The sequence below is a fragment of the Rhinoraja longicauda genome, chromosome 5 (genome assembly GCF_053455715.1).
Source record: "Rhinoraja longicauda isolate Sanriku21f chromosome 5, sRhiLon1.1, whole genome shotgun sequence".
Lineage (NCBI taxonomy): Eukaryota > Metazoa > Chordata > Chondrichthyes > Rajiformes > Arhynchobatidae > Rhinoraja > Rhinoraja longicauda.
In genome coordinates this window covers 4,495,625-4,508,704 of record NC_135957.1, presented here as the reverse complement: position 1 = coordinate 4,508,704, position 13,080 = coordinate 4,495,625, and the positions used below count along the sequence as shown (strand labels likewise).

Sequence of the window (13,080 nt, the reverse complement as noted above, 5' to 3'; positions counted from 1 at the left end):
TATAAAACATTCATTAGGCCACACTTAGGCCAGAGGTATAGAATAGGTATGGCAGCATGAAGAATTCTTTGACCTGGCATAGTGGTGGAACATTTTGAAGAACTTAGCAGGCCAGGGGGCGGTCATCATATTGGGTGAGACCCTGGATCAGGACAGAGTGTGTTGAGGCAAGATATCCAGTCAGTAGAAGTGAGAGGGAGAGGTGAGGCAGAGGCTGGTATGTAATAGGTAGAACTGGACGTGGGGAATGGAATTGTGCAGATGTAGTGGGAGGGTGGAGTGTCGTGGCCAATCGGTGATAGGTAGAAATAGATTGTGCGGTGGGGGGAGATCAGTTAGATACAATTGGGAGGTGGAGAGTGGGGGTAGACAGATAAGTAAAAGGTGGAACCAGATAGGGAAACGATGGTGGGCAAATAAACCAGATTTGTGGAGGAGGAGATAGGAAGAGCAAACCTGAGGAGAAATTAGGTGGATAACTGGGTGATGGGCAAATGGAACCTGATGGGATGGGAGTAATTAGTTTAGGTAATGAGGGGGAGGAGTTGAAAAGATGAAGAAAGGAAGAGAGAACAGACATAAAGTGTAGGTCAGGCAGCATCGGTGGAGAACATGGAATGATTGTAATTGTTGTTACTGAGATGAGCTGACACTCATTAGAGAGCACAAGGTGGAAGAGACGGGTCTTTTGATATCTTCATCGTGTTCTCAGCAAATGTTGATTTGGTGAAAGTTTTCATTGGTCCTCCATTTTTTTTCTTTTTTGTTTACCTTCTTTCTCTTTATTGCTCCAATTCAACAACATTCTTTCAAATAGATTGAAACTTAATTCTACTCTTGCTTTAAATTCTGAACCTGAAAATGAAATTATTCATCCAATTTTCATTTATGTTTCTTTTCACTGCCACTTTTTTTTTCGACTGATGGCATATTAATAGTCGGTTAATATTAATGAATTAATTAGTTGATATTAATGTTGTTGGTTTCCGTCAGGTTTTGGAAGAAAGGGAAAAACTCCAGAAGGAGAAAGAATCTCGGCAGAAACGGCTGGAATATCTTGAAAATGAGTTGCAGAAGCTCTGTAAACAACAAGGTAGAAATTGGCAATGGGCTTGTTGCACTGTGTCTCTTGTTTTGATGTGTTCAACTACTTTCCTTGCTTTGTTACAGAAGTATTTTTTTTTTTTTTGGTATCCTTTCATTGACTGGATGTTTTAAAACAGTCCACTTTGTCCATTTCACAAAATTATTGTGGTTACCTCCCCACTACTTCTTTTCAGTCTATTTACAACCATCATCCTACTCTACTATAATATTGTTTTATTTTGTAGTTTTTTAAAAAGAAAAACTTTGCATTTCTGTGAATTTGGAATCCCATTGTAGCCACAGTTGCAGTGTGCATCTTGAATGTCTTTTGTAGTCTGGGCGCCCTACTTTGGAGGGAATGCTAACCATTTGGTGTGATTACGTCATATTGACTAGGTGAGGACCTCACCAAAAAGTCAGTTTGCTTCTAACACAGTTTTATCACAGGAGACACCGTGGTGAAGAGAGAGTTGAGGGAAAATATCAGTTAAAACTTGAAATAAAAATCAAAGCGAATCATTTATCTCAAAGACAAACCGTGATGGGATTGATGAGGAAATTGGTCATGGTACAAGCTCTGCTGTTGATCAAGAGTGGCAGATTTGACCTCATCAGAACTTGGGTCAGTGCCTCTTCCAGTGCAATCTGTTTCTACTTAATGTTCACAAATTTGTGTTTCAGCCCCTCCCTCAAGGTGGAGCTTGAACATACAAACTTGATCCACTGAACGCCATTTGTCTCTAAGCTTGTGCTGCGGGTAACAATTTCTGGGCCTGTACTATACTTGGTCAGTGGAAGTTAGAAAAATCAGAAAATGTGCAGTAAGCCTACTGTAAACCTGGGGAGGGAGAGAAGTGAAGAGTTGCGTGTTAAATGAGGTGATGTTTTGAAACTAAATCTTCACCTCTCCCTTCCGCCTTTAATGTGCAAAGGGGAATTGCTAAGAAAGAAACGTCGTGAGAAGGACGGACACAAGGACCCTCTTCTGGTTAAAAATGGCAAGCTTCAGGAAGATATCAATCGGCAGATGTCGTTAGTTCGTCAGCAGGTTGAGGAGACAGTCAAAAAGCTATCCGAGCTAGAGAAAGTGGCTCAAATCTTGGGGGTAGTGATTCAAGAGAAAACTTCAAAATCTTCTGATTTAAATAAGGATGATATCCTGGAACAGGTGCGGCTAAAAGGAGAAACGTTGCCATCGTCAAAGGTAGTGACTTTTGAAACTTTATTTAAAAATGGCATGTCAAACTATACTGAAATAGTTGGACCAATAAAAAGGACGTCATAATATGATATTTTGAAACTACTTTGTTTTAATTGAAAAATGTACCAGTGGCATTTGTGTTTTTATTTTTTCTTATATTTGGTTTCATCCTTTGCACCATTAATTTCTTGATTCAATGAACGAATGGGGAGATATCAGCGAGGAGCTTGCTTGACCCCCTCTCAATGTAGAGAATCCGGATCTCCTCCCCTTATTGTTACTTCTGATATTGTCACTGGAATTAAAATGTGCAGTCCTGTACTCCTCCTTTTGTTAAAATATGTCCTAACTGCAAATTTAACAGTTTTGTTGGAAGGCCAGAGGGCACATTATTATCCTATCATGACGGCCTTTTACATGATAAATTTGCATTTGTTTTAACCTTAAATTGTGCTGTTGTATATGACCATCTCTGTGGGTCTTAATGCAGGAGATTTCAACAAGACAAGGATCTCTGAAGGAAATGGATGATAACACAGAGATGCTCTCTGAGAGTTTCTCTGAAGCTGTGGGTGTGTACGAATACTATGATGCAGGAAACCACTGGTGCAAAAACTGCAACACTATTTGTGGAACACTCTTCGACTTTTTCACTCACATGCATAATAAACGTCATAGACAGGTGCGTATAGTTAGATACTCTTTTGTGATGCCACCTTCACAATGGAATTTAATTTGAAAAGTCACACATCATATTCAGCAATATAGGCAACACAGCGGCATTTGTATCATGGAATGAACAATCATTTGTTTAGAAATAAATATTAAGAAATTCAATAAAAGGAAAAACTATGCAGTTTGAAATAGAAGTTTTGAGTTTATCACATTTGAGTCAAAACAGGAGGGTCTGGCAAAGTAAAGCATTTGCTCTTGGAAAACAAACCTGAAATGTTGCCGTCAAAAGTCAATAACAGGAAACGTACAGCGCTGAACACATTATTTGTGAATGCTAGAAATAATCTCACAAACTTTGAATATTTTGATGTGCAAGGCTGCAAGAAGACACTGAACAATAGGTAGGTAAATGGGATATTGTGCTGACAAGATGTCAGTGAAAAATAAATAAACCAGAACATATCAGGATCAGTTTGGTCATGGTTATTTCCTAAATATGCCTCAAAGTGGAATTTGGAATAATGAGAGAAGTCAAGAACCAAGGAAAGCCATGTATTGTGAATATGTATGAGTCAATATATTTCATGGTTTGGCCATGAGAACTGGATATAAAATCAGGAATAAAAGAAAGTGGATTGAAAGAGGGAACCCCAATCACACAAATAATGAAATTCTGTTCTGATCAAATGTAAGTCTTTTCTGGAATTTAACACATGAAGTATTCTGAAATTGATACATATGTTTTGGGAATTAGTGAAAATTAATTGAACTCTATTCTCCTGGGCGTTATTCAATATGTTTCTAAAAAACAAAGCGCTGGAGAAACTCGGCATCCACAGAGGAAATGGACAAAAGACGACACAGATCGAGACCCTTCTTCCGAAGCAAAACATCCATCATTCCTTCTACAAAACTAACTGAAACTAAATATCCTATTCAGAGTAATTACTCAAGAAATGGGGGAAAACGTACTGACATTCTTCCAGAAAATTAAGTCTTGGAACTGCTTGTAGCTATATAAAGGGCTGGGGGATTCCTTTACATCCCCTTTAACTATTATCTTAAGTTTAAAATTTTATCGCACAGAATTAGCCTATACAAAGTTGTGAACAATGTTTCCTTCTGCTGTCTCTATAGAGATATACAGCAAGGAAACAGGCCCCTTCAGCCCAAACCACCATGCCCACCACAATGCCCAAATCTTACCTATCCCTGTACCTGACTTCTGAGGCCCATTACTAATCTCAGGCATCCTGTCCAAAAAAAAAATGTCACCATCAACATCTAATGTCAGCCAGTCCTGGAGCAGGACTATGTAAGCCCCAGCTCCTCGCAATGCATTTCAGTTGCTAATGATAGATATCTAACTTTTTCAATGGCAGATTCGCATCTTGGAATGAGTGACTTCCAAAGCTCTCTGTAAATAACCCTCTGCACTTTAATACAGTTTTTCTTTGCTCAAATCATTGAAAAAAATCTTTCTTATTTTGTCTTCAACATTGGAACGTGTGTCTTCCTTTCTCCACTGCACTTCACATACACTGATAAACTGCAGGAAGGAAATAGCACTTTATCTGCATTGTTATTTACTATTGTGCTGTAACTAATTGTATTTCCAGTATGTATTGTAATGTGCTGTATAAATGAATGTACAAATCCACCATGTATGTACCTCTGTCACTATGCAACTAGACACTGGATCCTTACGATAGACCGTGGTCTACAAAGATGCTGAGTGAAGATAAAAACGACTCGATTAAGCGAATTGTCAAAATAACTGTGCCAGCAAAAGGTGGGTTTATGTGTGTTTTATTTTATTTGACAATTTATTCCAAATGCTTTAAAAGATTTATTTCGAAGAATTGAGCTAGTTTTATCATTGTTTCTGTTACAATGATCAGTAAAATGTGACAGATTAGTTGGTGCCACTGGTCTGGTATTACTTACAGATTTTTCTTGGACAAGCGAGATAAGGGAAGTAGATTTCCTCCCTGAATGACATTAGTGAACCATCTGCATTTTTGCAATTGTCCCATATTTTCATTGTAGTGTTTATTGTTGTTAACTTTTTAGTATATGAGCTAGATTAATCAAATTTAAATTTCCCAATTCTCATGGTAGAATTTGACCCTTTGTCTCCAGATGAATGATTTTATCTCATTCACTTGATTCTCCTAGATTGTCACTCCTTTGTCAAAATAGGATAGTTTGAGTAATATTGAGAATTAATCCAATGTGTGGTTGAATTCATGTTGAAGTTGCTGCCATTGGTTTCAGAGTCCTGTGCTAGACTGGAAAAAGCAAATCTTAAACAGTCCTCATGAGGAAACTCACACCAGCAGTTAGATGTCTCTCATGGTGGAATGAGACTTGGATATTGTTGACCTAATGGTCGATTAACAATTTTATTGGTGCAAAAGCATGAACAGGGCAACCATTAGTTGCTGTGGTCTAGCATTTATTCATTAGCTTTCAGAAAGGATTAATGGAAACTAAACCAGAAATGTGTAAATCAGGGTAGTAGCCGGAATACATTCATAGATAGAATGAGATTAACAGTCCAGCTAGATGTATTGACTGCATGGGAATAATGATTTTATGATTTTCATTAAATTGAACAATTGCGGTATTCTTTTTCATCTTCTGACTGTCAATGTCTTTTCTTTACTCAGGTTCAGAATTTCTGATGCCAGTCACTGGATTTTACTGCCAACTTTGTGAGATGTTCTACGGAGATCAGATCTGTGCTGAAGATCATGTCAAATCACTTGGTCATAATGATAAGTATAAGGTTAGGAAGAAAAATTATGAAGCATTTCCAGAGAGAAGATAGCTACTTGGGAACATAATGCACAGATTATGTATCCCAACTGCATAAAACACATAGCACATGCTCATTTGGGCAAATGTACACTGCCAAAAACGTTCATGTTTATGGCACACACTGTCTCCATAATCACTGCTTTGTAATTTTGCATTATAACAATGGCCACTTTTTCAGAGTAACTCATTAACTGGTAATGTGCTGGGATTTCCCAAGGCCATGAAGGTGCTATGAAAATGCAAATTTTTAAACAATTTGTTTCTTTTCCCAGAAATCCTTTTTTGCAGCTGGGAATCAATGGGTCAGAAACTTGCATTATCTATGAAGCATCTTTTGGTTGAAATAATTTGTGAAGTGTTTTGTGAAAATCTTGTAGCTGAGTCCAAAATAAGATTATAATCATGGTCTAATCATTTATAAGGGTATGAAGTCAAACCTGCTCATTAAAGAGGTTCCCACACAAATCTTAAATTTTTTGGCTTTGCAGAGGTTTTGGTAATTGGCTACAAACGATGTGGTGTTCTTCAGTGATTGGCATAAAAAATGTCACTTTCTGCGGAATAAATAGTTAACATGAGGCTTTGTGTTATTTCTTGGCTTGTTAAATGTTAAATATTTCTTTGGGGTCATTATTGTTTCGTAGGTTTACAGGGCAGTAAATAAATACCTGTGGTATTTCAACACCGTTAAAAAAATGTAGTGGAATAACCCTATTTATTAGGAGCAGATTATTTTGTCTTTTCGTACTCGGTGCCCTGAACCTAAAATCATTGAAAACCGATCTGCAGGTTTAAGATTCACTGGTGATACTTGCAACTCTCAATTGCTGCAGAACAGGCCATCCAGAATGGACATCAGTGATTGAATTCTTTGCCATTTCTTCCATAAATATTTAAGAAAGATGTTGGATCATGCAAAAAGCTTCCTTTTTACTGTGTTAGAGTACACTTAATTAGCTGAGGCATTTTGCCAAGAAATACTGATGAGATTTCAGTATGTGTGCGAAAATTAATTTCCAGGTAGATTTCTCAGGAGTTAGAAAATCTATCATGATTTTGATGAATGGCAGAGCAGGCTCAAAGGGCCAAATGGGCCCACTCATGCACTTATTTCTTATGTTTTTGTTTTCTTAATAAGAATTTTATGCGCAGTAATATTTATTGTGGCAGAGTATAATGCACATGAAGTTCTTTCTTAATTAAAACGTTTAATTTCCGCATAATGATATCTTTGATGCTCGATTTCTAAATTAGTTATTTTTTAAATGTTTTGCCTGTCTAACACAAAGCCTCCACCCTGCACACGTGTGGTGTGCACTTTTATCTGTACCATGGTGCTGGCTGCATGAAATAATTTGTATTAATGGTAAAGTTGCATTTACTCCATGTGGCTTGCTAGTCTATCAATGCCAGATATTCATAGACTGTTATCTACATTATTAGTAAGGAATGCCAGGCTAATTCTGGAAATTGAGATTAGCTTTGTTGCCAAAACTACTTTATAGCTAGTTTGCAGGTTTTTTTTTCATTACAGTCTTTAGTATTATATTATCTTAACTTTTTAGAATTTGATTAAATGGAGTGCAACTGGTATAAATGTTTGTCATATTTACAGTTTACTTGGACTCCTTTTTTATTTTCACAACTTCATCTGCCTAATAGCTTAAACTTAATGATACTGGATACTTGGACAATGGTATTTGTCAGAGTGCTGATTCTGCCTCTTGCAAGCTAATTTGAAAATTAGCCATATTTGAAAGGAAGAGTGGCAAACAGCCCTGATATTTTAAGACACTTTAACTTGATTCCAATGTTCATTGGTGCTATTTTTTTTCTTTCTATGCTTTTCATGTACTCCAAATTTTCACACTATTCCAGGTATCCCTCCATCTCTCAGATATCCTGTTTGCTAATAAATTTCCCTCTGCTTCTGCCGTACCCGTCCCCAGGGCAACTCAATCCACTTAGAAGGACGGGTAGCAGGCACGTGAAAACATGACCAGCTTTACGTTCCTCCTTAGTAGACCCGCTGATTTGCCTTAGAAATGTATGGTCATTCCTTCATCGTCATTGTGTAAAAATACTGGGACTTTCTACACAGATTACCATTATCTTGTTATGGGCAGCCTGGTTCCTTTCATAAGTAAGTTCTTCATTGTCTCATTATAATATTGAGTTGTGAATTTAACTGCTGCACTTTTTATCTATGTTTTCTAACTGTGAAACTGCATTCAGTGAACCTTCTGGAAACCAGGAGCTGTGGTTATTTGGGGGTTGAGAAGAAGGACCAGAGGAGAACATTTTAGCAAGAAGAACTATTGCACACAGTTGCTGACATTTGTTAAGTTTATACGTATGGGTTTTGTTGGGAACTGAAACTGCAGATGATTTTCTTCAGGTAACAACTTGTCTTTCTGTACTTTCTGTTAGGAATATTTAAATGAAAATCCTGTCTATGAGCAGCGGAGAAACCTAGACCGCCAGGCTGGCTTAGTGGTAATCATGGAGACAGAGCGTCGGCGCCAAGCAGGGCTGAAAAGAAAAATCGATGAAGACAAAGAAGTTCAGAAAGAGAAGAAGTTGAAGGAAAGTGATGAGAGTAAGGCAAAACTAATCAAATTGGATATACAAGAGCGTGAAAGTGTGACGGAGCTAGAAGAGGAAAGAAATGACTGTTCATCCTCTCAAAGGATAGAGCTCAGCTGCAAGCCTGGAATAAAACTAATGCTGAAAAAGGATAAGATTGAAGATGAGAAAGATGAGGAGCAAGGGATGTCTTTTGGAAAATTTAGCTGGAAGAAACCTGAGAAGGAGGAAGAGAAAAGTATCTCGGGAGCCAAGGAGGAGCATGTTGAAGGCAGCAAAGAAAGAGACGATGGCAAGGGACAAGGAAGTAAGTCTGCCACAAAAACTATTGAAATCAAACTCTCGGGAAAGACTCTTATTGCTCATACAAGCCCATGGGTGCCATTTTCCTCTGTAACCACCACCACACAGGCAAAAATCAGACCCAATCTTCCAGTAGCTAATGTCCCACAGAGGAAAGGTAGCATCACATCTGTCAATAAGCCAGCACCTTTGGACACATTCCTCTCCATTCGGTCTTCGGGGGCTTCTAACAAGCCACTGCCTGTGGTTAAGGCTGGAATGTTGTTGGCTCCAGAAGTGATCTCCAGAGCCTTTGGTGGCGAAGAAGTAACTTTGAAAGGAAGTGTTCTAGATGTACACAAAGAACCAGATCCTTTGGCTGAAGAACCAGCCCCTGGTGTCTCTGAATGTGAGCAGACCATATTGGCTATTCCAGTTCGCCCTCCCCCACCACCCACATCTCTCAGTGACTCCAGTAAGAAAATGGAAAAACCCAAAAGTTGTTTGGCTGCTGCAAATGCTAAAGATTTGTACGGCATTTACTACTGTAGCTCAGGGAAGAGCCCAGGTGACTGCAGACTAGGCAGCAGTGCACAGAACACCAAATTAGTACATGGTACTCTGAAGTCAGTACCAATTCAGGTCAAAATTGGCGGTGCAAGCTGTTCCAAAGAGCTGCTACCCACAGAAAGCACTGCTGTGGGCACTCCCAAAGCAGCAGTCCTCGGCAAAAGAAATGAACTGGAAACAGAAGAACAAGCTGGAAGCAGGTACATACCTGATGTACAAGGTATGTCACCGTGTGGAAATGATGTTTTAAGTAATTCTAAAGCAGGAATACATAATAAAAGTTGTGAAGTGACTGTTGCTCAGCATGATAGCCATGCTAAAAAAGTAATGGGCACTGCAGATGGCAACTTTGTTCTGCTCAATTTAGCTGAAAATAATGAAGAATTCAATCGCGCTGCCTTAGAGACCTTGGCTGAACAAGCACAACATTACAATGATGGAAATGAAAAGGCTGAGAACGTGGAATTTCATGCTCCTATCTTAGAGGGCAGTGCTGAACAATCTCTGCCAAGCATCATCAGCACTGCTGAACATGATAAGAAAGTGGATATTGATGCTTTTGTGGTAAATAACAGTGCAGAAGAATATCAACAGTCTGATGATTTGAGCACTTTGAATGCATTCAAGGTGGAAAAAACAGAGTTGGTTGCTCGCACTTCGGAACAACCACAGGCAAGTGGAATGAAAGTATGTAGTCTCATTGAGAGCGAAGCTAAAGACATTGATGCTGTTGTGATAATAGCTGGTGCTTTATCTGATGCCCCAAAAGACTCCAGTCTGGCAGAGCAAATTAGAGATGAAATGGGTGTGTTAGATAGCAAGGCAATGCATCCAGAAATAGATTTCCCTATTCCAACTAAGCAGGGTCAAGATGTGGAGATGGATGCCCAAATATCATATAACACCACAAAGTATCTAAGGGAATGTGATATTAGCGTCAGCTTTTCTGAGCCAGTAGATGAAGCTGACGACGTGGATAGGGGTGCCTCCAAGTTGGACACTCCTGCAGCCCCACTTGAGGATTGCTATACTGGCCCCAGCCTCTCTCAGCCAATGGATGAAGTTGACGATGCGACAACAGATATCCCTGTTTTGGACAACGCTGGAGGTCTACTAGAGCATTGTGGGACGGGCATAGGGTTTTCTGAGCAAATAGATGAGGATAAAGATGTGACCATTACTTTGAACAATGCTGAAGACCAACCAAACAACTGTGCTACTGCCCTAAACCTCTCTCCTTCACTCAAGGAAGTTAAGGATGTGAGGCTAGATGTTCCTGGTTTGGACAGTACTGCAGATCATCTAGAGCAGGTTGATACAGATATTAACATTGCTGACCCAATGGATGACGTAAAGGATGTAGATGTCCCCGTTTCAGATCATATGGCAAAGCAGCTGAAGCACGATGATACTCGGCCACGTCTCTCCGATGCAATGGATGAAGTTAAGGGTATAGAAGTGGGTGCTCTTGTATCGGACAGCAAGAGAGACTTGCCTGCTCGTTGTGATATTGGCATAAGCTTTTCTGAACCATTGGATGAGGTGGAGGATATAAAAGTGGATGCTTTTATATTAGAGAACAGTGCAGAGGCTGGCTTTAGCATTCTCAATCCCGTTGTCAAGATGGGAGACCTGGGGGTAAATGCTCCAATATCACATAGTACTGTAGGACAGCTACAGCGCCTTGATAAAGTGGAACAAGTGAGGGATGAAGAAATAGACGGTGGTAGAGATAAACTAATTGGCAATAGTGAAATGTGCGGTTCATTTCAGACAGATCTGTGCCCTCTCTTGGATCAGCAAAGAACAGAAATAATCCATTCATTGAATGCTGAGGTGGGTACACATGTTGCTGAGAAACAAGATATAAGTATGAGCAGTTCACCACAGTCTGAGCAGATTGGGAGCCATGAATTAAGTATTATTGTTCCTCAGGAACAGTGTAAGAATACACGCAGCTCACAACAGCCTAAACCTAGTGAGGTGAGTGTCTCTGATGCAAGACCAGATCGGGATGAGGATGAAAGCAGCTTTCCTGAATCAGAACATCTGGATGATAGTGGTAAAATCAATATTCTAGGTCCAACAATGTGTGGTGGTGAAAGTGAGGTTAACACACTCATCCCTGAGACACAGACAACAGGCCATGAAGCAGATCCTTCAAAGCAGCTTCCCCTTCATAATATTAATGTGAGCACATCAGAGACGGCAGAAAAGGACTGCAGCATGCCATCCAGCACTGGTGAAGCTGTGAGTGGTGGTCATGTGGGTACTGGAGAGAAGTACAAAGTCAGTGGCAGTTCACGCACCTCTTCTAGACGAGCAGCACAGGCTGGAAAGGCTCTGGATAAGACAACTGAAAAACATGAATCAATTGAATCTGAGAACATCCAGGCACCTACTAAGCAGCTACGTCGTAGAAGTGCAAGAAACCTTCGGTCAGCAAAATAATACTGGAAAGTTGCACTGAAAGAAGCGCAAGACATCTGTAGAACGGGATAAGTAACCTGCACATTAACAGACAATGAGGGACACCAAATCCTCAATGTTGAGTCTGCAGACTATGGCCTACTCTTGTCTATTTTTTACAATGTTGTGGGTGAATTTGATTTGTGTTTCTGCTTTTTTTTAGACATGCATGCTATAAAAGTTTCTGAAATGGTTCCAATCACATTGTAAGTGCTGTGTAGCATTATAATTTTTCCTTTTCGCTTGGTGCTGCATTATGTTAAAACGAGCACCCAGGGCACAGACATTCCACTTCAAAAAAAAACTTAATTAAGTACAGGATATTTCGAAATCACAACTTGACCAGTTTGAGTAAACAGAAGCCATCTGGTTGTAACATTTGCAAACTTGAGTTGAAGCTTTTTCAACACTACCATACTTTGTTACCATTATTCTACTGGCCAGAAGAAATGATCTGTCACTTACAGTGAAACCTTGGATGGTTTTAATGTAATTTGTAGTTCATTCTTCTGTTTATTCCCTGTATTGTACATTAAACAGCAGTGTCAAGTCTATGTGTCGGTCTTTTGTTTCTTCATTTCATGATTCTGCAGTGTTGTCTTCACTGAATGTATAGACTTCGCTGGAGCATCTTGTCCTGTGAGTGGGAAAGTGAGTTGGTAAGAGAGGACAAGGGCATGGACCAAAATTATGATTGTTTAAACTTTTCACATTTTTTTGTAAAATGCTAAGCTTTGTAATATTACTGTGATGCAGTAACTTTCCAATATTACAGCGTATAGAGCAACGCAGAATAGATGAAACAGAAATGGGGAATAAAGAGGATATTCAACTTGTTCTCCTTTGCTGGAACACACTATCACAGTATCACCTTTATGACAATTCCTGTCTGATTCTGTCTCCTCTGTAATGTAAAAAACACATTTTGTGAACTTGAATTGTAACTGAAAGTTGCTTGGAACTTATTTGCATTATTGCTGTGTTGAAATGTTATAAATAAACTTCATTTAACTGTAGCAAGGTGTCTTGTCTTTGATCATTTTGCTATTGCAGGATATTTTGGAGTGACCACATAGCCTGAGGTTGGAATTGCATGTTTCAGGGTCTGGAGAAGTATTATTTTCATTAATTTATTGTTACTTGTGATGACTTTGAGGGATAAATTTAGTTTCCAGATTACCAGATCTGCATTGTGGTGGAGGAGAGATCAAACTAGGTTTTGCTGTGTAGATGTGTGAAGCCAATATTGAAGCACAGAAATCTGCTCTCGTAATTTTTTTTAAATCTCAGTTACTCAGGGTCACCAAACATTGTTTTGTCTGAGTTGGGTAGATCGTTTCTGTCATTCTATTTCATCCTTTAAGAGTACCTAATAATTTCCATGCATC

General features: G+C 39.2%; 1 protein-coding gene across 1 annotated transcript in view; it reads left to right on the top strand.

The window, feature by feature from the left end:
- Nucleotides 1-12,817, top strand: part of znf318 (zinc finger protein 318) — a 45,305-nt gene extending 32,488 nt beyond the window's left edge. The window contains exons 4-9 of the mRNA XM_078398801.1: nucleotides 994-1,093; nucleotides 2,019-2,290; nucleotides 2,778-2,969; nucleotides 4,655-4,754; nucleotides 5,635-5,753; nucleotides 8,216-12,817. Of these exons, the coding sequence (XP_078254927.1) occupies nucleotides 994-1,093; nucleotides 2,019-2,290; nucleotides 2,778-2,969; nucleotides 4,655-4,754; nucleotides 5,635-5,753; nucleotides 8,216-11,674 (4,242 nt within the window). The 3' untranslated portion in view covers nucleotides 11,675-12,817. The remainder of the gene's footprint in view (nucleotides 1-993; nucleotides 1,094-2,018; nucleotides 2,291-2,777; nucleotides 2,970-4,654; nucleotides 4,755-5,634; nucleotides 5,754-8,215) is intronic.
- The last annotated feature ends 263 nt before the right edge of the window (nucleotides 12,818-13,080 follow it).